This window comes from Nycticebus coucang, chromosome 14 (assembly GCF_027406575.1).
Source record: "Nycticebus coucang isolate mNycCou1 chromosome 14, mNycCou1.pri, whole genome shotgun sequence".
Taxonomy (NCBI): domain Eukaryota; kingdom Metazoa; phylum Chordata; class Mammalia; order Primates; family Lorisidae; genus Nycticebus; species Nycticebus coucang.
This window is the reverse complement of record NC_069793.1, coordinates 67,068,602-67,094,954: the sequence shown is the minus strand read 5'-3', so window position 1 is coordinate 67,094,954 and position 26,353 is coordinate 67,068,602. Positions and strand designations below refer to the sequence as shown.

At 41.9% G+C, this 26,353-nt stretch overlaps 2 protein-coding genes and 1 pseudogene across 5 annotated transcripts in view; 1 reads left to right on the top strand and 2 right to left on the bottom strand.

The window, feature by feature from the left end:
- C2CD3 (C2 domain containing 3 centriole elongation regulator) overlaps positions 1-26,353 on the top strand; it is a 163,218-nt gene that overhangs the window by 93,148 nt on the left and 43,717 nt on the right. For 2 of the 4 annotated variants that reach the window (XM_053560621.1, XM_053560618.1), the window contains exons 24-28: positions 4,285-4,623; positions 13,032-13,170; positions 17,075-17,139; positions 21,698-21,903; positions 23,182-23,309. In XM_053560621.1, the coding sequence (XP_053416596.1) occupies positions 4,285-4,623; positions 13,032-13,170; positions 17,075-17,139; positions 21,698-21,903; positions 23,182-23,309 (877 nt within the window). The remainder of the gene's footprint in view (positions 1-4,284; positions 4,624-13,031; positions 13,171-17,074; positions 17,140-21,697; positions 21,904-23,181; positions 23,310-26,353) is intronic. The other 2 variants (XM_053560619.1, XM_053560620.1) reach the window with 2 other exon arrangements.
- Positions 13-748, bottom strand: LOC128564813 (succinate dehydrogenase [ubiquinone] cytochrome b small subunit, mitochondrial-like; annotated as a pseudogene).
- On the bottom strand, positions 2,309-3,316 carry LOC128565257 (60S ribosomal protein L32-like). Its single transcript, XM_053561612.1, has 2 exons — positions 3,293-3,316; positions 2,309-3,203 (listed from the first exon to the last, which is right to left on the bottom strand). The coding sequence occupies exons 1-2, from the start codon at positions 3,314-3,316 to the stop codon at positions 2,766-2,768; spliced, it is 462 nt and encodes a 153-aa protein (XP_053417587.1). The 3' UTR covers positions 2,309-2,765.

Below are 26,353 nucleotides of genomic sequence, written 5' to 3'. Positions count from 1 at the left end.
AGCTCATATAGTTGCATAAAGTTTTGTTAAACTATGAGTCTTGTTAGAAGTTGAGAGACAACTCCATTAACTCAGTATAATATGAAACTCAGTCTTAAAATTTCTTGGCTATAATACCTCTCAAACCTTTTTCTCAAAAACTAATATTTGAAAATAACCACATGATTATAATAAGAGCTTTGTCCACCAATGGACTTAATTATTTCTTCCTTATTATGAGTTGAATGGCACGACAAAGCAGAGGCAAAAAGGCATACAATCATTTCTTAAGGTATGAAGTCAAAAAGGTCAGAGTTTCCACAACATGGCAACAGCTCTGCAGATACCCACATCATGATAGTTGAAATAACAAAGCCCAGCAAAGGTTAAAGCTGAAAGTGCCAGGAGGCCTGCCTTGGCAGCTTTTTGCGATGTGTCCCCATGAACATAGTAACAAGTTGTCCAAGGCCCCAGTGACTATGGAGAGTAAGGGCTGCAGCCAGGGAGTAGTCCATCGCAGAACAAGGATTCAAATAAGCAGCTGGAAGCAGGCCCAGGAGCAAAACAATGACAACCCTCTCACTAGTCCAGTGGAGAGATGCAGCCTTGGAAGCAGAGTGGTGGCTCGGTGACAGGTGTATGTGCTGCACTCCACACCATCCTGGAGAAATGCTGAGACATAAGCAGGTCTGACCACTGAGGCTCGGAGGAACAGAGCTCGGCCTCCTTGGGCACCGCAGAGGACACTCAGCCTGCAAAGAGCCGCCATATCGCTCCGGAGGGATGCCTGGCTTTTTGTTGTTATTGTAATTGTCATTGTTGTTTTTAGCAAGCCTGGGCTACCAACCCACCAGTCCCAGTGTATGTGGTTGGTGCCCTAACCACTGAGCTACAGACGCCAAGCCAGGGACTACTTTTAGCCACATGTGCAAGAGCCTATCTGGTCATCTAGAATGCTAGTTTATTAATTACAGTGAAAAGCATTCTTGCAAAGGACACCAGGATATTCTTCTCTGGTCTGCACATATTGGAACCATAAAGCAAGTCAACATGGTAATAAACTAGTTCACAAGGTATAAAAGAAAAAAATAAACATTTACAGGTGGCCATTTATGTACTAGGGGTATTTCTTCCAAACATCTGTTTGTACTTGATGATTGGGCTTGGCTCTGAGAATTCAGAGATAAATAAGAAATAGTCCCTGGCTTATGAGTTTACTTTCTACTGGGAAAATACAGTATTAAGTAAATAATTGCTTTGAAAAAATAAATAAGTAAATTATTACAGTGAAGCATCACAGGTCTGAAAATGGTGTTCTTAGTGGTGCTATGGAACGCAGAGATGCAACATCTCTGGTTTAAGTATAGCATCTCAGTGAAAGTAATACTTGACCTGAGTTCCAAAGGAAACCAAGGAAAGGTATTGTAAAAGTATTGTAAAGAAGGGAACAGCATGGGTGAAGGCACAGAGTCATGAAGCATCGTAATACATTTTTGGCATTGTAAGCGATTTGCGATGGCCGGATCACAGGATACATAGGTTGAGAAGAGACTGGAGGTGAAACTAAATAGATGGGCAAGAGTACCATATTAAAGACCTTCTCTTCTAAGCTGCTGTAGAAAGCTATTATAATGAGTTTTGAATAAAGAAGTGACATGGCTTTGCATTTAGAAAAATAAGTCTAGTGACTATAGTGCAAAATGAATTGGAGATAGACTAGATTCTTTGTAAATAGGACCTTTATTCAACTTAATATTCCTATACAGTTAGTTGTTATTTTCCCCACTCTACAGTTGAATAAACTGAGTCATGACCCCACTTTAGCCGTGTTAGCCTATTGATGAGCTATTGATGAGCTACGCCAGGACTAAAGGAATAGAACTGAGTGTATCTAGATGATCATCCCATATTCTCTGGTTTTCTCTGGACCAGCAGATGTAAACCAGGCTCTGTCGAGCACCTCATCAAATGTCATGTGCCCTACTTTATCTGGGCTGGCCTGGCTTACTTCAAAGAGATGGGAAAAAAAGACTTGGAAGTGAGCCAAGGTCATCTGAACTAAAGTTTATAAAGACAGGCTTTTAACCGCATTCTACTGAGAAAAGTAACTTTAGGACACCAAATGTAGATCTGAGAGTGGGGACTCAAACATTAAGTACTCTCTTTTTTTTTTTTTTCAGTAGAGGTAGGGTCTCTCTCCTGCTCACTGTAGCCTCAAACTTCTGTATTCAAATAGTCCTCTCACATCAGCCTCGTAAGTAGCTGGGATTACAGGCATGTGCCACTAACCCCAGCTAAATTTTCTGTTTTTTGTAGAGACAGGTCTTGCTGTGTTTCCCAGTTCCATCCTGGCCTCAAGTGGTCTTCCCTGCCTTGGCTTCACAAAATACTGGGTTTAGGCTTATAGGTATGAACCACTGCACCTAGCCAGCCACAAATACCCTTTTTAATTGAGTCCTACCAAAGACTATTCAACTTTTTAGATTATTTATTTCCCTCATACTTCTCCACCTCCCACTTGTCTGAGCTTTTTACCATCTTGTCCAAGAGCCTTATACAAGGTATGTCATTTGATGTGTTTGTGAATGAGTCAAGGTTTTCATCCAACCATGCTTCCAAGTACTGTTGTGTTTCCTGAGGATGAGGATTTAACTGTGTTGCTTTTGAGTGTCTTCTCTCCTATAATGACTTGCCCTTATTTTCTTTTTTTTTTTTTTGAAGGAAAATGCCAGATGGCAATATTTATGGTTTTATTTAAACACAAATAGAATGTGCACATGAGCTGTCTATTCATTTTCTTCACTGCGCAGCCTGGCATTAGGATTGGTGACTCTGATGGCCAGCTGGGCTGCTCTTTCCACAATGGCTTTGCGGTTCTTGGAGGAAACGTTGTGAGCAATCTCTGCACAATAAGATTTGTTGCACATCAGCAGCACTTCCAGCTCCTTGACGTTGTGGACAAGAAACTTCCAGAAACCACTGGGCAGCATATGCTTTGTTTTCTTGTTGCTCCTGTAACCAATGTTGGGCATCAAGATCTGGCCCTTGAATCTTCTCTGAACCCTATTGTCAATATCTCTAGGTTTCCGCCAGTTACGCTTAATTTTGACGTATCGATCTGACTGGTGCCGGATAAACTTCTTGGTCCTCTCTTTGACGATCTTTGGCTTCACAAGAGGTCTGAGGGCGGCCACGATGCCGAATAAGAGATGGCCCCTTATTTTCTTTTGATAATCATAATAATCTATACATTGTATCAAGAAAACCAGTTACCTAAAAATAGAAAAAGACACAAAATGTTCCATCTTATTACCATCTGTGAATCAGTTAACTTCATTTTCCTGAACTGAAATGAGTTTAATGAAGCAAATTTTGAAATTCAGAAGGAACTATTAGTACCTCTACTTCATAAATAAAATCTCATTTTGATATCCAGTAAGCCAATAAAATAAATCCCTGGATTTAAATCTGCCACTTACTGAAAGAGTGATAATAGCAAATTACTTAACTCCTCTGATATTTTGCATATTAAAAAACTCAACAGGGTGGCGCCTGTGGCTCAGTGAGTAGGGCGCCAGCCCCATGTACCTAGGGTGGCAGGTTCAAACCCAGCCCCGGCTGAACTGCAACCAAAAAATGGCGGGCGTTGTGGCGGGCGCCTGTAGTCCCAGCTGCGTGGGAGGCTGAGGCAGGAGAATTGCTGAGGCCCGAGAGCTGGAGGTCGCTGTGAGTCCTGTGACATCATGGCACTCTACTGAAGGTCGTAAAGTGAGACTCTGTCTCTACAAAAAAAAAAAATAAATATTAATTCCCTTACTCTTCCCTTTTGCCTCCTGCTGCCACCTTGTACTTCCCTTCCAACAGATTTTCAGAGTTGCTGCCAGAATATATTTAATTGGTAAAGCAAGACTAAATTGAGTCATAAGACAGCTTCTTGATAGGGAGAAGGTCTAAAAACAGGAGTCTATGGGTCATGCAGAAGAGAAGATAGGTCATTCCTGATTTCATCAAGTCTTAGATTTATCTAAGTCTAGTTGCCATTTAGCAGAGCAGACAGCTCCGCTCTAGTCATTTGGCTTTGGCTCTGGCTTTAATTCAGAGATCTCACTATGTTCCATTATTGAAAATAGTAGGGGTAAGGTAAAAATTCTCATCTTTGCAGTTTCTTTTGTAAACTAGTGTGTTGAGGTCTGTAGGTCTTTCAAAGGAAAGAGGACTGCACACAACCTCAGTTAGTATTTCCTCCAAGCTAAGAGGGTGTTCTTGGTTCCAGCTTGCCTCAGCTTATTTTCCATCCTTTTACAGGTGTGTATCCTCTGTTTGGACGAAATACTTCCAACCTCTCAGGAGCTGCCTTGCGAGTTCATATAGTTCTTTCCTCTCTTTCCCCACTCCCTGAGCCCACTCATGAGCTGGACTCCATGGACTACAGCAGCCACAGTGAGTCTGAGCAGCTCCCCAGAAGAAATGATAAGATCCAGCTTTCTCCATCCTGCAGCCACCAGAAGTCTCCTGCCTCCTCCCAGGTCCCCTGCAACAGCACTGCAGCTGAAGTCAGTCTGGCTCAGGAGGGCCCTGCTGAGTTGGATGGAACTTTTGCAGTCAGTATACTTGTAGAAAGAGCAATGCACTTGAGTTTGAAAGGTATGCTCTGGTCACTTATCCAGGAACATATATGTGAGTACTTAGGATGGTCCTCTCTTCACAGATCTTTCAAATCATGGCCAGATATATGCGAACCGTTAAACAATATACTTCTCAAGCTTAAAGGTTTAAGCACATAAAAAAGCCTTTCTGAACTTAAAGCGGACCTTGTCAATTATCCTAATGTTGCATATCATAAATTCCTTAGTCCAGCCACCTGAGTATCAACATAGATACTTCTCTTTCCCTCATCCACAATCAAATCATTGGACCCATTAAATAGCTCAGTCTTCTCTTTTTTTTTTTTTTTGAGACAGGTGTCATCATGTTGCCCCAGGTAAAGTGCAGTGGCATCATCATAACTTACTGTAACCTCAAACTCCTGGGCTTAGCAATCCCCCCACCTCAACCTCCCAAGTAGCTGGGACTACAGGTATATGCCACTACACCCAGCTAATTTTTCCTTTTTTTTTTTTCTTTTGTAGAGGTGGGGTCTCACTCTTGCTCAGGCTGGCCTCGAACTCCTGAGCTCAAGTGATCCTCCCACCTCAGCCTCCCAGAGTGCTAGGATTATAGGCATGAGCCAGGACACCTAAGCTAGTTCCGTCTCTTAAATTTTTCACAGATGTCTTCTCACCAACTCAGGTCTTCATAATGTACCTAAGGCCAGGGATTCTTAACACTGGGTCCATTAAACTCCCAAGGAATCCATACACTGTTGGATAGGAGAATAATTATATCTTTATTAATATCTAATTAAAATTCAACATTTCCTTTAATTATTAATGTAGGCAATAGACCTTCATAATAACAGTACCCGTGATGTCAACAGAGACATCACAATAAAAATTACAGATATTTCCTATTGAAATTACAGCAGATATCTTAGATTATCATTTATACCTGTGATTTATTTGAAATTACCATAGTTAATTCCCTTGCTACTCCCACAGGATTCTTCTTTTCATATTATTTATCACTCTGTACTTGTTAATGTGTCTGTCCATGAAGCTGCCTGTTCCTTAGGGACAGTGTATTTATTTCTCTGTCCCATCACCCTGATTCTCATGATACAGCAAAGCAAACATAATGTCCTCCTATTTAGTGAATTAGAAATAACACCTCTAGCTCGGCGCCTGTGGCTCAAGTGGTTAAGGCGCCAGCCACATGCACCTGAGCTGGTGGGTTTGAATCTAGCTCAGGCCTGCCGAACAACAATGACGGCTGCACCAAAAAAATAGCCAGGCGTTGTGGCAGGCGCCTATAATCCCAGCTACTTGGGAGGTGGAGGCAGGAGACTCGCTTGAGCCCAGGAGTTGGAGGTTGCTGTGAGCTGTGATGCCACAGCACTCTACCCAGGGCAACAACTTGAGGCTCTGTCTCAAAAAAAAGAAAGAAAGAAAGAAATAACACCTCTGGCATGGATTGCAAACCTGTAAATCGCTTTTTATTTAGCCTCTTTCTAGGTCAAGGCAAGCATCAAGATGGACATCTGACTTTCAGAGGTTTCTCTTGGATCCTGATTTCAACCCTTACAGTGATAAGCCCATGTAGTCTTTCCTCCTGCAAAAAAGTATGCATCAAATCCCTGGCCTTAGGTACATTATGAAGACCTGAGTTGGTGAGAAGACATCTTCGATGCATGTGATAAGTCCATGTACGCTTTCCTCCTGCAAAAAACACCTGACCTTATCATGCCTTCCAAATAATAATATTATAGAAAGTGTTTTGGAATGGGAGTCAGAAGACTAGGTTCTGGCCATAGCTGAACCATTAACTTGCCTTTTGACTTTGAGCAAACCCATTTCTCTTTTCCTCAACTCTGAAATGAGATGATCACACAAGGTCATCTCTAGGATTCTCTTCTGCTTTCATCTAAGAATAAGAAGCTGAGGGAGCATTCTCAAAGGCAACCTGGAAGTGTGTCCCCAGCTGCGGTCCTAACCCATGGCCCATGTTAGGAAAATAAAAGGAATAAGGAGTTGAGAGCAGCATATCGCCCTCTCTGTAAGTCATCTATAACTTGGCAAGCTTTTGCGAAAATCATAGATGCTTCCTTAGTGTCCATGTTGGCTTTCCTCCTGCATTCAACACTGTTCTCAGTGTGTCTATCCCTTTTATGCCTTGGAAGCTGTTCCTTAAAGAAGGAAATGAGTTGTGTTCTTCCATGTAGGGGATTCATAAATAGCCCTGAGCCAATCTTAAACCTGAAGCAGCTATAAAACTTTATGTCGTCCCCACTGTAGTCCTGATTCTGAAAATAGAAGAGGTTCTTGGATACTTCTGTTAGAGAAAGCTCTGGGGGAACCTTAAGTTAAGAATCATTTTGGGGGCCGGGCATGGTGGCTCACGCCTGTAATCCCAGCACTTGGTAGGCTGAGGCGGGTGGATTACCTGAGCTCACAGGTTCAAGACAGCCTGAGCCAGAGCGAGACCTCATCTCTAAAAATAGCTGGGCGTTGAGGTAGGTGCCTGTAGTCCCACCTACTTGGGAGACTGAGGCAAGAGAATCACTTAAGCCCAGGAGTTTGTGGTTGCTGTAAGCAGTGATGCCACAGCACTCTACCAAGGGCAACAAAGTGAGGTTCTGTCTCAGAAAAAAAAAAACAAGTATCATTTTTGGTACTTTTAACATTTATGTGCTTACATTAGGCAAAACAAGTGTCTCTAGGCCTATTTCACAAATGAGGCAAGTAAGGAACTTAGACATAAAATGATTTGAAGTAATATAAATTATACTCAGTAAAAACCAAAGTCCACTTCAGTACCATCAACTTTTATTTTATTTTATTTTATTTTTTTGACAGAGTCTCACTTTGTCATCCTTGCATCATAGCTCACAGTAACCTCAAACTCCTGGATTCCAGTGATCCTCTTGCCTCACTCTCCCAAGTAGCTGGAACTACAGGTGCCTGCCACAACACCCGGCTATTTTTAGAGATGAGGTCTCACTCTGGCTCAGGCTGGTCTTGACCCTGTGAGCTCAGGCATTCCACCCACCTCAACCTCTCAGAGTGCTAGGATGACGGTGAGCCACCACGCCTACCATCAGCTTTTAGAGGTACTCTTTAACCCACCCAACCCTCTGGGTTCCCACACCTGCCTGTGCTTCTGGCATAATCTTTTTCTTATTGGGTATTTGTGTCTGTCTCCCCCAGATCCAGAATCAGATCTGACTCATCTTATGTATGTGTGACATAGAGGAAATGTCGTTAATATTACCCTAATAGAACTGCTAGGCTAAATGTTTATTAACATAACAAAATTAGGCATCGCTTGAGGGGAAAATTTCCCTTCATTCAATCTGAGCCAGACAGAGGGGAAGCTTTTTTTTTATTTGAGACAGAGTCTTACTATGTCACCCTCAGTAGAGTGTGGTAGCATCACAGCTCACAGCGACCTCAAACTCTTGGGCTCATGTGATCCTCTTGCCTCAGTTTTTGCCTTTTTTTTTTCTTTTTTTTTTGAGACAGTCTCACTTTGTTGCCCTTAGTAGAATGCTATGGCATCACAGCTCACAGCAAACTCAAACTCTTGGACTTAAGTGATTATCTTGCCCCAGCCTCCCAAGTAGATGGGACACTAGGCACCCGCCAAAAGCCTGGTTATTTTTTTTGTTGTAGTTGTCATTGTTGTTTATCAGGCCCAGGTGGATTTGAACCCACCACCCCAGTATATGTGGCTGGCGCCCTAACCACTGAGCTACAGGTGCCGAGCCAAGGAGCTTTTCACTTCACTAAACAAAGTTAATTATAGGCCAGGCACAGTGGCAAGAGTTGGAGACCAGCCTGAACAAGAATAAGACCCTGTCTCTACTAAAAAAAAAAAAAAAAAAGAAAGAAAAATGAAAAAATCTAGGCCGGGCACTGTGGCTCACACCTGTAATCCTAGCACACTGAGAGGCCAAGTCGGGTGGATAGCCTGAGCTGACAGGTTCACAACCAGCCTCAGCCAGAGCCAGAACATGACCTTGTTTCTAAAAAAATAGCCAGGTGTTGTAGTGGGCACCTGTAGTCCCACCTACTTGGGAGGGTGAGGCAAGAGAATCACTTAAGCCCAAGAGTTTGAGCTTGCTATGAGCTGTGATGCCATAGCTCTCTACCGAGGGCAACAAAATAAAACTCTTGTCTCAGCAAAAAAGAAAAAAATTGAGGCAAGAGGATCACATGAGCCCAAAAGTTTGAGGTTGCTGTGAGCTATGACACCATGGCACTCTGCCAAGGGTGACAACGTGAGACTCTGTCTCAAAAATTAATAACAATAATAATAAACAGAGTTAATTAGAACTATTGCAAAGGAAAAACTCTTGAGTAGATAGAGTCAGGACACCTGACTCACTCTTTCAAATGCTCATTAACCAGGTGTGTGATGAACACTGTTAAACTTCTCTGTTCCTTGGTTGCCTTATTTGTAAAATAGGGATGGAAATGCCTAACTTATATGATTTTCCGAGATGTCATCAACACAAATTTAGGGTGAAAGGCTCAGCCCCTGTAGCAGTGGTTATGGTGCTGGCCACATACACTGAACCTGGTGGGTTCGAACCCGGCCCGGGCCAGCTAAACAACAATACAACCAAAATATAGCCAGGCATTGTGTCGGGTGCCTATAGTCCCAGCTACTTGAGAGGCTGAGGCAAGAGAATCACTTAAGCCCACGAGTTTCAGGTTGCTATGAGCTGTCTGCCGAGGGCTTCATAGTAAGACTCTGTCCTAAAAAAAAAAAAAATTTAGGGTGTAAAAAAACAATTTGCAAGCTATAAAGTATTATCCAAATATGAGAAGTTATTTTAATCTCATTGAAACAATTATGCCTTTTTTTTTAACAGAGTCTCCTCTTGCCTCAGTTTTTCTATTTTTAGTAGAGACAGCATCTCACTTTTGCTCAGACTCGTCTCAAGCTATCCACCCGCCTCAGCCTCCCATAGTGCTAGAACTACAGGCATGAGCCACTGCACCCAGCCACAATAATGCCTTTCTTTTTTTTTTTTCTTTTTTTGTAGAGACAGAGTCTCACTGTACTGCCCTCGGGTAGAGTGCCGTGGCGTCACACGGCTCACAGCAACCTCTAACTCTTGGGCTTACGCGATTCTCTTGCCTCAGCCTCCCGAGCAGAATAATGCCTTTCTTTTTTTTTTTTTATTTTTTTTTGGCCAGGGCTGGGTTTGAACCCGCCACCTCCGGCATATGGGACCGGCGCCCTAGTCACTGAGCCACAGGCGCCGCCAATAATGCCTTTCTTAATGCGTGAAAAAACTCTTCATACTTAATGTAAAACACAGGAAGTTCAGTGAAAATTCTTAAAATATAAAGGCAGCTCACCTCAAGTCTTTTTAAGTGCTCTCAATGTGTATCCAGGCATCCTCAAACTTTTTAAACAAGGGGCCAGTTCACTGTCCTTCAAACCGTTGGAGGGCCGGACTATAGTTTAAAAAAAAAAAACTATAAACAAATTCCATGCACACTGCACATATCTTATTTTGGAGTAAAAAAACAAAACGGGAACAAATACAATCACACCTCCTCATGTGGCCCACGGGCCGCAGTTTGAGAACCCCTGGATTCAAACCCTATGGGAGATACAGTGGCTTGATTCTGGGCTTCCTCCAAAAGTGTTTCAAAACTTGACCTTTTTCAGAAATGTAAACAAATACAGATGAATTTCTTTTTTCTTTTTTGTTTTGAGACAGCATCTCAAGCTGTTGCCCTGGGTAGAGTGCTGTGGCATCACAGCTCACAACAACCTCAAATTCTTGGCAATTCTCTTGCCTCAGCCTCCCAAGTGGCTGGGACTACAGGCGCCCGCCACAAAGCCTGACTTTTTTTTTTTTTTTTTTGGTTGTAGTTGTCGTTGTTTGGCAGGCCCAGCCTGGATTCAAACCCGCCAGCTCCAGTATATGTGTCTGGCGCCCTAGCCATTTGAGCTACAAGTGCTGAGCTGACACCAATGAATTTCTACCTACAAGGGAAGAGCCAGGGAAACCTGATACACCTGCTCTTCCAAGCTGACTTCTTTATCACCTGTCTATTTGGCTAAACGGAATGTTTCTGTTCAAGAATGTTTAAGCAACAATTTTCTCCCACAGTCAAAATAGTGGTTTTCTTCAAGCCCTTTAACAAATAGTAGCTTTAAAAATAAACTGGACGCATAATGGAGGGGCAGTGGTATACGAGAGTGATCTGAGCAAGATTGGTATATATCTGTTACCGGTTGAAGAGGGTCCAGCCGCCTGTCACTGTCAGCCAATATGCAGAGAACAAGATAGGTCCACCAAACTTTGTCAGAAGGCCAGCAGTTCTACAGAATATTGAGAGTAGCCTCTCCAAGACTGTTCTGTTCTTCTATTTCCAAAATCACAGTTTCATAAAAGTTAACATAAAAGTTAAAGGCAAGAGCCATATGAACCCTAATTCACACTTACCTTAAACAATAGTAATTTCCATAACCCATGACCCATAATAAACAATAAGTGATATAAACCATGACCCAAAACAACCTTCTAATTCAAAAGTTAATCTCTCCTGGCGCAGTGGCTCACACCTGTAATCCAGCCCTCTGGGAGGCTGAGGCAGGTGGATTGCTTGAGCACAGGAGTCTGAGGTTGCTGTGAGCTAAGATGCCATGGCGCTCTATTGGGGGTGACAAAGTAAGACTCTGTCTCAAAAAAACAAAGTTAATCTCTTAAATCAGTTGCCCTAATAAACTCCTCAAGATACACACTTTCAATTTAAAATTGAATTTATAAAATAAGAATGGGAGACTGAGGAAAAGTCACTTAAACCTAAACTGACCAAACCAGCTGTGTCGTGTTGACCCTAGCCTGACTCCATCTTATTCTCATTACATGTGCTTTCATATCTAGAATTAGGATTTATTGTGGGAAGTGACTTGAGATCACATGGTTTAGATGAGACAATTGAGGGCCAGGGAGCCAGAATAAAGTGGTGTACCTGACATGTCATACTAAATCAATGACAGAATGCAAGGATACTGGGTGTCCTGCCTCTGGAATAGCAGTCAGTCCTCTCTGCTGATCTCTCTCAGAGCTTTCTTGAGCAGATATTGCTCTCCTCTCCAATCCTAGCAACCATCTGGAGACAAAAACCAATGGGGAGTCTACAAACCTTTATAAAGGTTTGCATTCAAGGAGTCTTCGGTCTAGTAAGAGAAACACTGATTATTGTAGAGTGTCTTGAGAATTGCTGTGATAAAGGCAAGTTACAGGGGTTTATGACATTTTATTGGAAGAAACCATTTGAAGCTGGAGATCTACAAAGGAAAGTGGGAGAGACAGAAGAAAGCTGTATCAGGCAAGGTCTAGTTACAAGAAATAGAATCCACTCTAGCTATTTTAAGTAGCAAGGAATTTAACATATAATATTAAGTCATTGGAAGGGCTAAAAGAGTGGGCTCTAGGCTAAATTTTCTGGAGGAAACCACTAAGTCTTTCAAGTTCAGAATACAGTGCTAAGAGTTGGGATTGGTGACTCTTTCCACAATGACTTTGAGGTTCTTGGAGGAAACATTGTGAGCAGTCTCTGCTCAGTAAGATTTATTGCACATCAGCAGCACTTCTAGCTCCTTGATGTTATGGATGAGGAACTTCCAGAAACCACTGGGCAGCATATACTTTGTTTTGTTGTTGCTCCCATAATCAGTGTTTGGCATCAAGATCTGGCCCTTGAATCTTCTCCAAACCCTGTTGTCAAAACCTCTGGGTTTCTGCCAGGTATGCCTAATTTTGACATATCTGTCCGACTGTTGCCGGATAAACTTCTTGGTCCTCTTTTTGACAATCTTCAGCTTCTCCAGAGGGTCTGAGGGCGGCCATGATGCTGAATAGGAGATGGCTGCCACCTTCATAGGTAGCACCGAGGAAGAGAGCAGAAAGTCAGAGCCAGAATCTGAAGTTGTACCATTTGATAAGTACATGACCCACTAATTTAACCTCTCAGTACCCCAGTTTTTTTTTTAATCTTAGTATTTATTATCCTTTCAACATCTTAGGAGATGTAACATGCACCATTTTACAGTTGAAGGCACTATGGCCTAGGTAATCCTTGGCCAAAGTCACATGGAATGTATATAGCAGAGCTGATAATTGGATATAACTTGTAAGTCCAGGACTCTTTGCAGTTCCATGCTGTCTTTTGCCTCTCAATCCAGTATTTTCCATCATACCACAAAGTACAAGGAGAAAAAAGTCACTTTTTGCTGAGTAATATTTATAGACTGAGCCTTGAAAGGACAGATGAAGTAGCAGAAAGGTCACTTCACTGAAAATATTTCAGATAATAGGCAATATTTCAAGCAAAGACCCAAAAGTAGAAGAGGGCTAGCAATAGTCCTGCTATGTCTTTGTAATAGGAGGCTTATTCAGTACCTAAAATACAGTCATTCTGTTTCAGGGAGCCCCTTGACAGAACGGAAAGTATCAATCCCCAGTTGTTGTGTATCGTTTGCAACAGCCGATGAGCCATCTCCTATATACACCCAGGTGATTGAAAACACAAATTCTCCGGTCTGGAATTTTCAACACCAGTCAAGGTTTGTATTGTATTTTCTAATGCCTGTCAGCCTTCCAGAATCTGCATTTTACTCCTAAGAGGTAAAGTCAGAGCAAGGGTTATAACCAACATGATATTTGAGCACATCTAGAAAATGCTTTTATCTAAGGATTTAATCCCAATATTTATAAATTCACAACTAGCAGTGGTTTTAAGGTTTTGTTATGTTTTAATTCTAGTCAGTACAGTTCAAAAATTATGAGAGGACCTCTTATATGCCCAGCTCTGTTTTAGGTACTTGGAATTAAACATGGTTTAATATGGTTAAGGCACTCTCTGCTACTGAGGTATTCATGATCTATCTGGAAAGAAATACCAGTAAAAATTACAACTGGCTGGGTGTGGTGTGATGTAATCCTAGCATGCTGGGAGGCTGAGGCAGGAGGATTGCTTGAACTCAGAAGCACCAGATCAAGTGCAAGACCCCATCTCTATAAAAATAAAAAAATTATCCAGGCATAGTAGCCTGTACCTGTAATCCCAGCTATTTAGGAGGCTGATGCAGGCTGATGCAGGACTTAAGTCCAAGACTTTGAGGTTGCAGTGAGTTGACGCCACTGCACTCTACACTCCTACCCAGGGTGACAGAGCGAGATTCTGTCTCCTAAAAAAAAAAATTATAGCTGGGCATGGTGGCTCACGCCTGTAATCCTAATACTTGGGAAGCCAAGGTGGGTGGATTGCCTGAGCTCACAGGCTCAACACCAGCCTGAGCCAAAGCGAGACCTCATCTCTAAAATAGCCTCGCATTGTGCGTTATGGCAGACACCTGTAGTCCCAGCTACTTGGGAGGCTGAGGCAAGAAGGTCGCTTGAGCCCAAGAGTTTGGGGTTGCTGTGAGATAATGACACCACGGCACTCTACCAAGGGCGACAAGTGAGACTCTGTCTCCAAAAAAAAAAAAAAAATTACGATTGTGTATTTAAAGAGAAGCAAAAAGGATGCCAGTGGAGCTCAGAAAAAAAATTATTTAAACCAACTTAGAAGTACAGAGAAGACTTCATAAATAAGACACTTCAGCAAATACTGAGGAAGGTTGTTTACAAGTTATCCAGGTGATAAAGAATGGGAAGGAGGGAGAACTAATCTCAGGAAAGGTTGCAAATTATTTGTCCTTGGAAAAGATTTCTGGTGTAATGGAAAGAACCTGGGCTTGGACCAGAGAGACGTGGCCTCCAAGCCTGTCTCTATCATTTACTAGCTCTGTGATCAAGTTACATAATATCTTATGTAACCTGAGCAACAGGTTCCTCATCTGTAAAGTGGGGAGAATTTTTACAAGGACATTGTGAGGTTCAAATTACATGACATTCAGGAAATCATAGTACATAGTACATATGCAACAAATGTTAGATCTCCTTTGGAAGGCTCAAAACATAGGAAGATAGAGCCCCTTCAGTCATGTTGCAGTGCCAGTCAAGGGTAGCGGCTGGCATAGGAGGCCAAGAATTAACTGTATAAAAGGTGATGGATGCAGTGTTATGATAATAGTAACAATTAGTATTAGAACTCACACTGCATAACCTTTTATAAAATTTAATTCTTGTCCACCAACACTAGCTATACCTCATGATGTCTGATCTGCTGTTGTCTCACCATGTTTATGTACTGAATTGAGTTGTTTTAAGAGGCTGGCCTGAGTCAGGAGCTGGAACCGCAGTGAAAACTGAGCACGAATAGTACTGTGATGAGCTACTGGAAATTATATTAATCCTGGCCATAGTGCCCAGGGTATTTTATATACATTATCAAATCTGCCCCTAAAGTTAAGAAATCAGAGGGTTACACTTCTAACTGAAGGTGATTTGTTCATTCATTAACCTAAAGTAATAACAAAATTTTATGATGAAAGGACATTAGCAATCTCCGTAATTTTATGCCTTCACTTTATAGTTGAGATTATAGCCTGGGGAGGTTACATAGGCAGGATTAAAAGAAAGATGAATAATGGTGCTGTTACAGTTTCTTTATCACAAAACTGTGTCCTTTGATCTGCCTAGCAACTTGTAGGTAGATAATGTGCCATTTAACAAGTAGGAGAGCCAGGGCTCAAGAGAAGCTAACTACATGCTCACAGTCACTCAGGTGATAATAGTAGAGCTGCAATTCAATGGTGCGTCTTCTGTCTCCCAGCTAGAATTAGAATCTCTGACACAGTATTTCTTTTACATAAATACCATGCTTCTCATTGGTCTTGAAGTAGGCTCTCTTCAGTTCCTTGGAGTCATTTGAGGATGAAGTCAAGTCTCTTGGTTTTCCCTCAATCCCCCGCTTGCTTGCCTGAAACAGTGGCACCTGATTTGGAACTTTTAAAACCTTTGTTAGGGTGGTGCCTGTGGCTCAAGGAGTAGGTCACCAGCCCCATATACAGGAGGTGGCGGGTTCAAGCTCAGCCTCGACCAAAACTGTAAAAAATAAAATAAATTAAAAAAAAAAAACCTTTTTTAGTTAGGCTCGGCGCCCGTAGCGCGGTGGTTACGGGCACCAGCTACATACACTGAAGGTGAACAACAATAACAATTGCAACAACAACAACAAAAGTAGCTGTGTGTTGTGGCGAGCGCCTGTAGCCCCAGCTAATTGGGAGGCTGAGGTAAGAGAATCACTTAAGCCCAAGAGTTGGAGGTTGCTGGGAGCTATGATGCCACAGAACTTTACTGAAGGCAAAAAAAAAAACCTGTGTTATTTAAAACTGTGATTTACTTCATGTAGACAGTGTTAGAGTTACTCAGTGAATTTCACTTCAAATTCTTTATCTGGTATGAATGTTTGACACCTTTTTTTTTTTTTTTTTTTTGGTTTTTTGAGACAGAGTCTCACTATGTCGCCCTCAGTAGAGTACTGTGGCGTCACAGCTCACAGCAACCTTAAACTCTTGGGCTTAAGTGATTCTCCTGCCTCAGCCTCCCAAGTAACTGGGACTGCAAGCACCCACCACAACGCCTGGCTATTTTTTGTTGCAGTTGTCATTGTTGTTTAGCAGACCTGGGCCAGGTTTGAACCTGTCAGCCTTAGTGCATGTGGCTGGTGCCATGACCTCTGTGCTACAGGTGCTGAGCCACACTTTTGTTATTTTTTTGTTGCCTTGCCTCTGCCTGATGTAGCACTGAAGTCAGGCAAACCAGCCCTGATACTTTTAGATGACCTTGAGCAAGTCACTTTACTCTCTGAGCCCAGCTTCATCATCTCTAAAGAGGGATAATAATGCCCACATTAGGTGGCGCCTTTAGCTCAAGCTGCTAAGGCACCAGCCACATACACCAGAACTGGCAGGTTCGAATCCGGCCCAGGCCTGCCAAACCAAAAAATAGCTAGATGTTGGCAGATGCCTGTAGTCCAAGCTACTCTGGAGGCTGAGGGAAGGGAATTGCTTAAGCCCAGGAGTTTGAGGTTGCTGTGAGCTGTGACGCCATGGCACTCTACCCAGGGTGATAGCTTACGGCTCTGTCTCAAATAAATAAATAAATAAAGTACCCACATCATAGGCTTTTGTGGTGATTAAATGTCAATAAATGTTTTTTTCTCCTTTTTCTTCCTTCTCACATTCCGCCACTCTAAGACATAAGAAGAATCCTTGCCCATTCCAATAAAACTAACTGTTCATACATGTTGAGGGGCTTTAAAGAAAGCCCCTCCTTTGTCTTAGAGAAACATCAGGAAGCATTGTATTAGGGGAGCCTGTTCTCAAGTTTTGGCAAGGTACTTCACTTTTCTGAGCTTCTATCCTCTCATTTTAACTTTGAAGATAAAAATATATCCTAGAAGATGGTTCTGAAGATGAAATGGTATTAGGAAAGTGGCAAACTACAAGATAGTCTTCAAATCTAAGTTTTATACTGGAGCAGATTCCTACACAGTTAATTTATGATTGTTTTTCTTATTAGGCTATCAAAAGAACTTCTTCTGGACCTACAGCAAACCCTGGTCTTCAAAGTGTGGCATAAAGGAGGTATGAACTCTGTTCCATAAACATCAAGCAGATTATAAAAAGGAGCTCACATCATGTTGACAGTTTGCCAATCCTTTTTTAATCCTTTTTAACCAAGTGAAGCTGTTTGATGATGGTGCTGAGAACACAGATATATGGTAGAGGGTAATCCCATAGCATGCTATGTTGTTCTCCTGTGAAATTTAAATACTTAGAAGTCATATCATTTTGTTTGACTGCCTGCTTAGTGCAGAAATCCTAGAACATTTGAGTCTTTGCAATTTTATATGTCAACAATCACAGTGTACAGCCTGTCACATGTAAGTAGTTTTTCCCTACTTTGTATGAGATAAAAATCACTTCTGTTGACTCTGGCTTATTAACCAGGAGCATAGCATTTTCAGGCAGTACATAAGACTAGAGTCTGACAACTTATAACTTCCTTGTTTTAAGACCCTCCCCAAGATGGAGGTATAGACATCATGGTCTTTGAATCCAGTTTTACTCAGCTACCATTTATTAAGAGGCAAAACATAGCCGTGTTAAGAGCTTTGACTCTAGCTGGGCGTGCAGTGGCTTCCACCTATAATCCTACCACTCTGGGAGGCCAGGGTGGGAGGATTACTTGATGTCAGGAGTTTGAGACCAGCCTGAGCAAGAGTGAGACCCTGTCTCTACTAAAAATAGAAAAACTTAGCTAGGTGTAGTGGCTCATGCCTGCAATCCCAGCTATTCAGGAGGCTGAGGTAGGAGGATTACTTGAGCACAGGAGTTTAAGGTTGCAGTGAACTAAAATGACACCATTGCACTCTAACTGAGTGACAGAGTGAGACTCTGTCAAAAAAGAGAGAGAGAGGGCGGCGCCTGTGGCTCAGTCGGTAGAGTGCCGGCCCTATATACCGAGGGTGGCGGGTTCAAGCCCGACCCCGGCCCCGGCCAAACTGCAACCAAAAAAAAAAAAATAGCCAGGCGTTGTGGCGGGCGCCTGTAGTCCCAGCTACTCTGGAGGCTGAGACAGGAGAATCGCTTAAGCCCAGGAGTTGGAGGTTGCTGTGAGCTGTGTGAGGCCACGGCACTCTACTGAGGGCCATAAAGTGAGACTCTGTCTCTGCAAAAAAAAAAAAAAAGAGAGAGAGAGAGAGAGAGATCCTTGACTCTGAAGCCAGACTCGTTTGGAGTCAAATGCCAATTCTACTGCTTACTGTGGTAGTGTGACCTCGGGTGAATGAGTTAACTTCTCCGTGCTTCAGTTTTTATATCTGCAAAATGGGGATAATAATAATAATGCCTACTTCATAGGGGTTTTTTGGAGAACTGAATGAGAGCTTGATACTTTGTAAATACCACATCAGTTTTTATTGTTTTTATTAGAGAGTGGCAATGTGCTAAGAGCTTTACAAATATCTCTAATCCTACAAGGTAAAAATATAATTTCATCTTGTACGTATAAAGGCTGAAGCCCAAGGAAGCTTAGTCTAGGCTGTCAATCGGTGGAGCCAGGTTTTGAACCCAGTTCTTGCAGGCTATCAGCATTCGTTGTTTGTACTTCCCCATGCTAGCAAGATTGAATGAAATAGAAAAATGAGGTGGTGAGAACATCCAGCTATTTTACAGCTTAGAAAATTTTGTCTCTTGGCTCAGCGCCTGTACTCAGTGGTTAGGGCGCCAGCCACATACACTGGGGGTGGCAGGTTCAAACCCAGCCGGGGCCAGCTAAACAACAATGACAACTATAACAAAAAAATAGCCAGGCCTTGCAGTTCCTGTAGTCCCAGCTACTTGGGAGGCTAAGGCAAGAGAATCAATTAAGCCCAAGAGTTTGAGGTTGTTTTGAGCAGTGACACCACAGCACTCTACTGAGGGCAACATAGTGAGACTCTGTGTCAAAAAAAAAAAAAAAGAAAAGAAAAGAAAAAAAATTTTTGTCTCACTAAATCTCTCCTATAAATCTTTCTCCTTTAAGATTCCTGCCGGGATCCCGGTTTCCAAACCTTCAGTTGTTTTGAGTTACCTACAGAGTCATAGTTGAATTTTGTTTGCCAGTGGTAAATTTTAGAGCTAACCTCAAACCCTAATAAAGACCTGAGAGTAATCAGAGTGTAAAGAGAACTAACTTTGTCTCTGCCTCTGCTCATGTTTGTGAGTGCTGCTGTGTGAATCCCTTGTTTTGATGATTAGTTTCATGCTGCTGTTCTAGATTCACTTAGGTCCCCTACCACTACCCAATCTCACAAATGTAGCAGGCACTGACTGTAAGTCACTTTCCTATTTAGCTAGGCTCCACACTCCTCTCTTGCTTTTCTTGTTTCTAAAGTACTACAAACATTGTTGAGCAGACCAGGGTTCACAGTTCAACACTTAATTTAGCTTTTACCTTATCCAGACCTAGGCTCAAACCTTGGCTCTGCTGTTTAATAACAGTGAAATAAATCATTTCACCTTTTTTCGTCTTACCTTTCTTTCCTTATTTGTAGGGTTTTTGAGGATTATAAGTAATATATATGGAAAGTACTACATAATGGTTGCTTAATAGAACTTTTTTCTTTATTATGCCTACTATGTGTCAGGTACTGTGCTAGAACTTTTGTGTATAGAGAATAAAATACATCCCCTACATTCCAGTACCCATAAAAGATCCTATAACATCCTGTCATAAATTAAGGTGAGAAAAATGTCCTAGACCAAACTGACCATTATTCATCTAGTTCTATCTCTCAGGGTATGTAGATCTCTCTCCCCTTACCTCCATCCTTTCTACATGAACTCGGCAAAACTATTACAGCTTTGTTCAGCAGATATTTGTGTTTCTACTCTGTGCCAGGCACTATGCTAAGTGCTAGGGATACAAAGGTAAAATAAGACAGACATGGTTCCTGTCCTCGCAGAGCTTATAGTCCGTGGAAGATATAAAAAATTATAGTATGATATGATTAGGCAAATACAGGGTCTTCTGGTAGAGGATCTCTAACCCAGGCTTAGGATGTCAGAGAAGGTTTCCCAGAGCACACCTCAGCTGAAAAATGAGGGAGTAGAACATGCCATGATCAGGGGGGACAGCAAATATAAAGCCCTGGAGAAATAAAGATTATGAGAGAAGTTCAAGATCACTAGGACATCACTGCAAAGGGAGAATAGGGATTGTCCTGCTAAATTGGATGTTAAATTTGGCTCTTCAAAGCTATTCTTTTTCTCCACGATATACTTAGCCAGAATTGTCCTCAAGTATGTTTAGGACTTAGTGCTTTTATATTTAGCAAAACCCTAAAAATGTGGTTGCACAGCATTACAAGGTATCAAGAACAAGTTATGTGCGTGATAACAAAATAAAACAAGATTAGTTTTCTTAGCAAAACTATAACAAATCTTGAGTGCAGTGATTTGTACAGGTGGGAAATACTTATCCCCCTACTCTGGGAAATACAGCTTTAAATGTTCATAGAACCAAAGACTCCAAGTTGTTGTGGGGGAGGGCGTCTTAAATATGGTTCAATACCTCTCATTGTATGTATGTGACTGGAAGCCCAGGGAGTGACAAGAATGTGTTTTCCTGTCCAAGCCATGCTTGGATTTGCTGTTGCATGGCTTCCACAGAGGCACACTGCTTCTCTGTCTCCCTGTATTCACTCATGTGCTAAGTGATGTTTATCGGGTTTCTCATGATGTGGAAAGATATTAATGCCAGGTATGAAGAGTAGAAGGAACAGAGAGTAATACCTGCTCTTTTCTTTTAGGTAGGTCCCAGTCTAAAGAAGAGAAAGCCATCTAAACTAATGTTATATAGTGTGTGATGAGTTTAGTGTCACCAGGAATGTACACATGTGGGAGACTCATGACTACTGTTTTAGAAAATTTGTATTCCTTGATTTATTTAGTTGTATTTGTGTCAATGTTTGGTAGATTCAGCCTTTGAAATTCAGTGTACAGCATGGAGCCTATATAAAATAGGAACTTACGCAGTGACAGAGCCCTGATTGTCCTCAGCTATTTTCATGTCAGAAATGAGGAATAAGGAACAAGAATATGAGAATGTGAAGATCATTGCATGGTAGCTTGTCCAATAAAAAGGAGGATCTTCTCAGTCATTAAGGTCAGCCCCCTTATCATAGCAACAGGAGCCTGAGCCTACACTCATTATACACCTTGTTCTGTTACTTTGTTCTCAATTAAATACTATGTGTGTGTGCATGTGTGTGTATGTGATAGAAAATTTGGGAAATACAGACAAATATAAATAGGAAAATGCAAATCCCCATAATTTCATAATTTCACTACTCACTGCCCTTAGGAAAATCTCTGAGACATGATAGCATAGGGAAAACAAGTCTTTCTTAAGTTTAGGGATGTTTTTTAATTGCCTATATCAAGAGAACAAAGCTTAACTCTGCCAGCTTTTCCCTGTTACAGAAAGAGAAATACCCAACAGTGAAAGTAGGTTGCCAGTCTTTCTCAACCTGTTTTCTATGATGGCTTTGGAATCACTGAACTCCCCTAGTCCCCTTAATCAGCATCTCTGTGAGCAGCCTCTAATCTCAGTGGCAGAACTGAGCCACCATGCCCAGCTCCTCTCTTTCCCCCACAGATGAGGAAAGGGTGATTGGCTTTGCTTCGGTGGACCTCTCCCCACTTCTCTCTGGCTTCCAGTTTGTCTGTGGCTGGTACAACATCACAGACTTCAGTGGAGAATGCCAAGGACAGATAAAAGTTGCTATCTCCCCTTTGGAGAGTTTGATGCACTTCAAAGAAGAAAGGCAAGCAAGGCGTGGGGTGGAGACCCTAGGATCACTGGTATGTATCCTAACCAGTAACGGTTGTACGTAGCAAAATCTGCAAGAAGATCCTTTATACATGTTTTGGTACTCTCCTGCTTATAAAATATGTTATGTAGTATTTATGTCTTGTAACAACCTCCTGACCTTTTGAGGGTGATAAAAATATTCTGGAATTAAATAGTAGTGATGGTTGTACAACTCTGAATATACTGAAAACCAGTGAATTGAACACTTTAAAAGAGTAAACTTTAGGGCGGCGCCTGTGGCTCAGTCTGTAAGGTGCCGGCCCCATATACCAAGGGTGGCAGGTTCAAACCCTGCCCCGGCCAAACTGCAACCAAAAAATAGCCGGGCGTTGTGGCGGGCGCTTGTAGTCCCAGCTGTTCGGAGGCTGAGGCAAGAGAATCGCTTAAGCCCAGGAGTTGGAGGTTGCTGTGAGCTGTATGAGGCCACGGCACTCTACCAAGGGCCATAAAGTGAGACTCTGTCTCTACAAAAAAAAAAAAAAGGTAGTAAAAGAGTAAACTTTATAATACACAAATTTTATCTCAATTTTTGAATAAAACAAGGTTAGTTGCAACATGGAATCTAAAACCATATAATTGACTTTTTAATCCATAACATTGAAATCATTGGTATTTCATTTTTTAAAATGAAAGAATGCAAAGAGGAGAACTGATGATGCTAAGTATAGACAACTCTTTTAAGGAATTTAACTATAAAAGAAAGGAGAATTTTCCAAACTATTCAAGATAGGGGAGCTTTATCAAAGCAAAGACTGGGTTTTATTCATCTATCACGTCACCTTATGCCTGGCCCAGGGACAGACACAGAGTGTTTATCAATCAATATTGAATGAAAGAATGCATGTGAAAATAACTAGTCATTAGTCTCTATATAGGAAAATCTTTTCTTCAGATCAACCCTAGTAGTCATGAGACAAGAAATTACACAACCAGATTATCCTCATATATAAAGTAAATACAAAATGATGGCTAGCCAGGAGTTCACACTAGCTAGAGGAACAAGAGCATAAATATAGATAAGGCAATTAAAAAGGAATCTGATAGCATAGTCTATGAAATGGACCTAATAATAATACCTTCCTCAGATATTTGTAAAGTTTAAATGAGAAAATATATGTAAATTGTTTAGCGCAGTGTTCAATACCTAGAAAGTATTCAGTAAATTATGTTTACATACCACAATAAATTTTACAAATTTGTTTATACATTGCTTTGTTCTAAAAAGATTTGTGGTGACAAGTTTACCATTTTTCTCATTGTTTCTACAGCTCCCAATATACAGTCCCTTTTCCTTCCCTGCCACGGACATGTGTGGTACATTCTCCAGCAATATTGCAAGACAGATCCCAGACCAATTTGCTCACATTTCTTCAGAGGAACTTGAAGAGCTTGAGAGGTGAGTGAATTCTTGATAATGAGAAGAAATGGGGTCAAAGAGTGGAAATGTATGGGCCAGGCACAGTCGTTTACACCTATAATCCTAACATGCTGGGCGGCCGAGGCAGGTGGATTGCCTGAGCTCATGAGCTGGAGACCAGCTTGAGCCAGAGCAAGACCTTATCTCTAAAGATAAAAATAAAAAAAGACCAGGCATTATAGCAGCCACCTGTAGTCCCAGCTTCTTGGGAGGCTAAGGCAAGACAATCACTTAAGCCCAAGAGTTTCAGGTTGCTGTGAGTTGTGACACCAGGATACTCTACTGAGGACAAGTGAGACTCTGTCTCAAAATAAAAAAAGAGAAAGAAAGAAAGTGAGCTCAAGGAAAGGGAGAAAATATTTACAGATAATAAATCTGATGAGGAACTTATATCTAGAATATATTAAAAATGCTTATAACTCAATAATAAAAAGCAAATAACCCAATTTAAAAATGGGCAGGCAAAAGATCTGAATGGAAACTTCTCCCACAAAGACATACAATGGCCGATTAGTACATGAAAAGATGCAAAATTCATTTGCATTGAAATACCACATTGAAATACCACTTCATACCCACTAGAGTGACCATAATCGAAAAGACAAATCCCACAAGTATTAGGAAGGATATGGAGAAATTGGAACCCTCACATATTGCTGGTTGGATGGTAAAACAGTACACGCTATGGCTTGGCGCCCGTGGCTTAGTGGTTAGAGCGCCAGCCACATGCACCAGGGCTGGAGGGTTCTACCTGGCCCGGGCCTACTAAACAACAATGACAATTACCATAAAAAAAAAAAAAAAAAAGCTGGGTGTTGTGATGGGCACCTATAGTCCCAGCTGCTTGGGAGGCTGAGGTAAGAGAATCGCTTAAGCCCAAGAGTTAGAGGTTGCTATGAGCTGTGACACCACAGCACTCTACCGAGGGCAACACAGTGAGACTCTGTCTCAAAAAAAAAGGGGGAAGGGGGCGGCACCTGTGGCTCAATGAGTAGGGCACCGGCCCCATATACCAAGGGTGGCAGGTTCAAACCCACCTCCGGCCAAACTGCAACAAAAAAATAGCCAGGCATTGTGGCGGGCGCCTGAGTCCCAGCTACTCAGGAGGCTAAGGCAAGAGAATCACCTAAGCCAGGGAGTTGGAGGTTTCTGTGAACTGAGACACCCTTGCAGCTGGTGGCAGTGCTCTCCAGATCCTCTCCAGCTCCTGTGACCTGCACACACCAGTACCCTAGACCGGCAGCACCACCCCTGACAGTGATGGCAGCTCCACGGTCCATCCCACTGCGGTCAAATTGAGCTGCCAGTGGACACCCGCTGCCTAGATGCTGAAGACCTTTTGAACTTTCCCACCTGATCCAGTGTTTGTATCAACTGGGATAATTGGTTTGGAACTTTTGACCTGGGCCGATCACCCAGGGACCCACCAATGTTGTACCCTGTTGTACCCTGTGGAAGTGTGGGATTTTCCCCTTCCAGTTGTCACCTGTGGAGGAACAGGTTGTCTTAGTTGCTTATTTATCTCCACAGCTGAGATGTCAGCCCAAAGCCACTGATTCACTAGGATTGGACAGAGACTAGCTGAATTACTGGTCAGCACCATCTAGCCTCACCACACCAAGCAGGTGCCCAGAGTTTCAGGCAATAGTTCTGAATGAGACCTTTGTAAAGCTCAAAGGGAAAGGCTGCAATCACCAGTCCCAGTTCTTTGGTAAAGGGCTGGTTAATTACAACTCCAGGAGCCCTCAATTCAATTTCACCATGCCAGCTTCTCTAGCCAAATGGTGAAAAATAATCATGGGGCGCAATCAGTGGAAAAACTCTGGCAACATGAATAATCAAAGTAGATCAATTCCCTCAAGGAATGATAAAGGAGACACAATAGAAGATCCCATTCATAAACAAATGGCTGAGATGTCAGAAATCGAATTCAGAATTTGGATTGTAATAAGATTAACAGAATGGAGGTAAAGATGGAATTAGAAATTCAAGGAGCAATTCAAAAGTTGTCTCAAGAATTCAATTAATTCAAAGACAAAATCACCAAAGATTTTGACACATCAAGGCAAGAACTTGCAGCCCTCAAAGATCTGAGAAATGCAGTAGAATCCCTCAGTAACAGAATGGAGCAGGCAGAAGAAAGGAACTCTGACATTGAAGACAAAGCTTTTGAACGCTCTCAAATACTCAAAGAGGAAGAGAAATGGAGAGCAAAAATGGATCATTCCCTGAAAGAATTGTGGGACCACTCCAAAAGAGCAAACATTTGCCTCATACGAATCCCTGAAGAAGAGGATGGTCCAAAAGGCACAGATGCTCTACTCCAAGAGATAATTGAGGAGAACTTCCCAAGCATGGCAAGAGATACTGAAATTCAGATAGCAGACAGTTTCAGAACCCCAGCACGACCCAACCCAAATAAAGCATCTTCTAGGCACATTGTAATTAACTTCGCCAAAGTTACTATGAAGGAGAAAATCATGCAAGCAGCCAGATGTAAGAAAATCATAACCTACAAGGGGACGACTATTAGAATGACTGCAGATCTCTCTGCTGAAACTTTTCAAGGCAGAAGAGGATGGTCACTGACCTTTAATCTAAAAAAACAACTTTCAGCCCAGGATCCTGAATCCAGCTAAATTGAGCCTCATTTATGACAGAGAAGTTAAATACTTTAATGACATACACACGTTGAAGGAATTTGCCATAACCAAACCAGTTCTTCAGGATACAGGATATCCTCAGACCCATCCTCCATAATGACTACCACAATGCTCTACCACCAAAGTAAACTGACTCTGCAATTGTTGACGAAAACCAATTTCCACAGTGGTGAAAAGATTCAAAATGTTCACTGGACTTTTGAAAAACTGGGCACCCAAAATACTACCAGGCTTGTCAATACTCTCAATTAACGTGAACAGCTTAAACTATCCTCTTGAGAGGCACAGGTTGGCTGACTGGATACAAAAACTCAGGCCAGATATCTGCTGCATACAAGAATCTTATCTTACCTTAAAGAA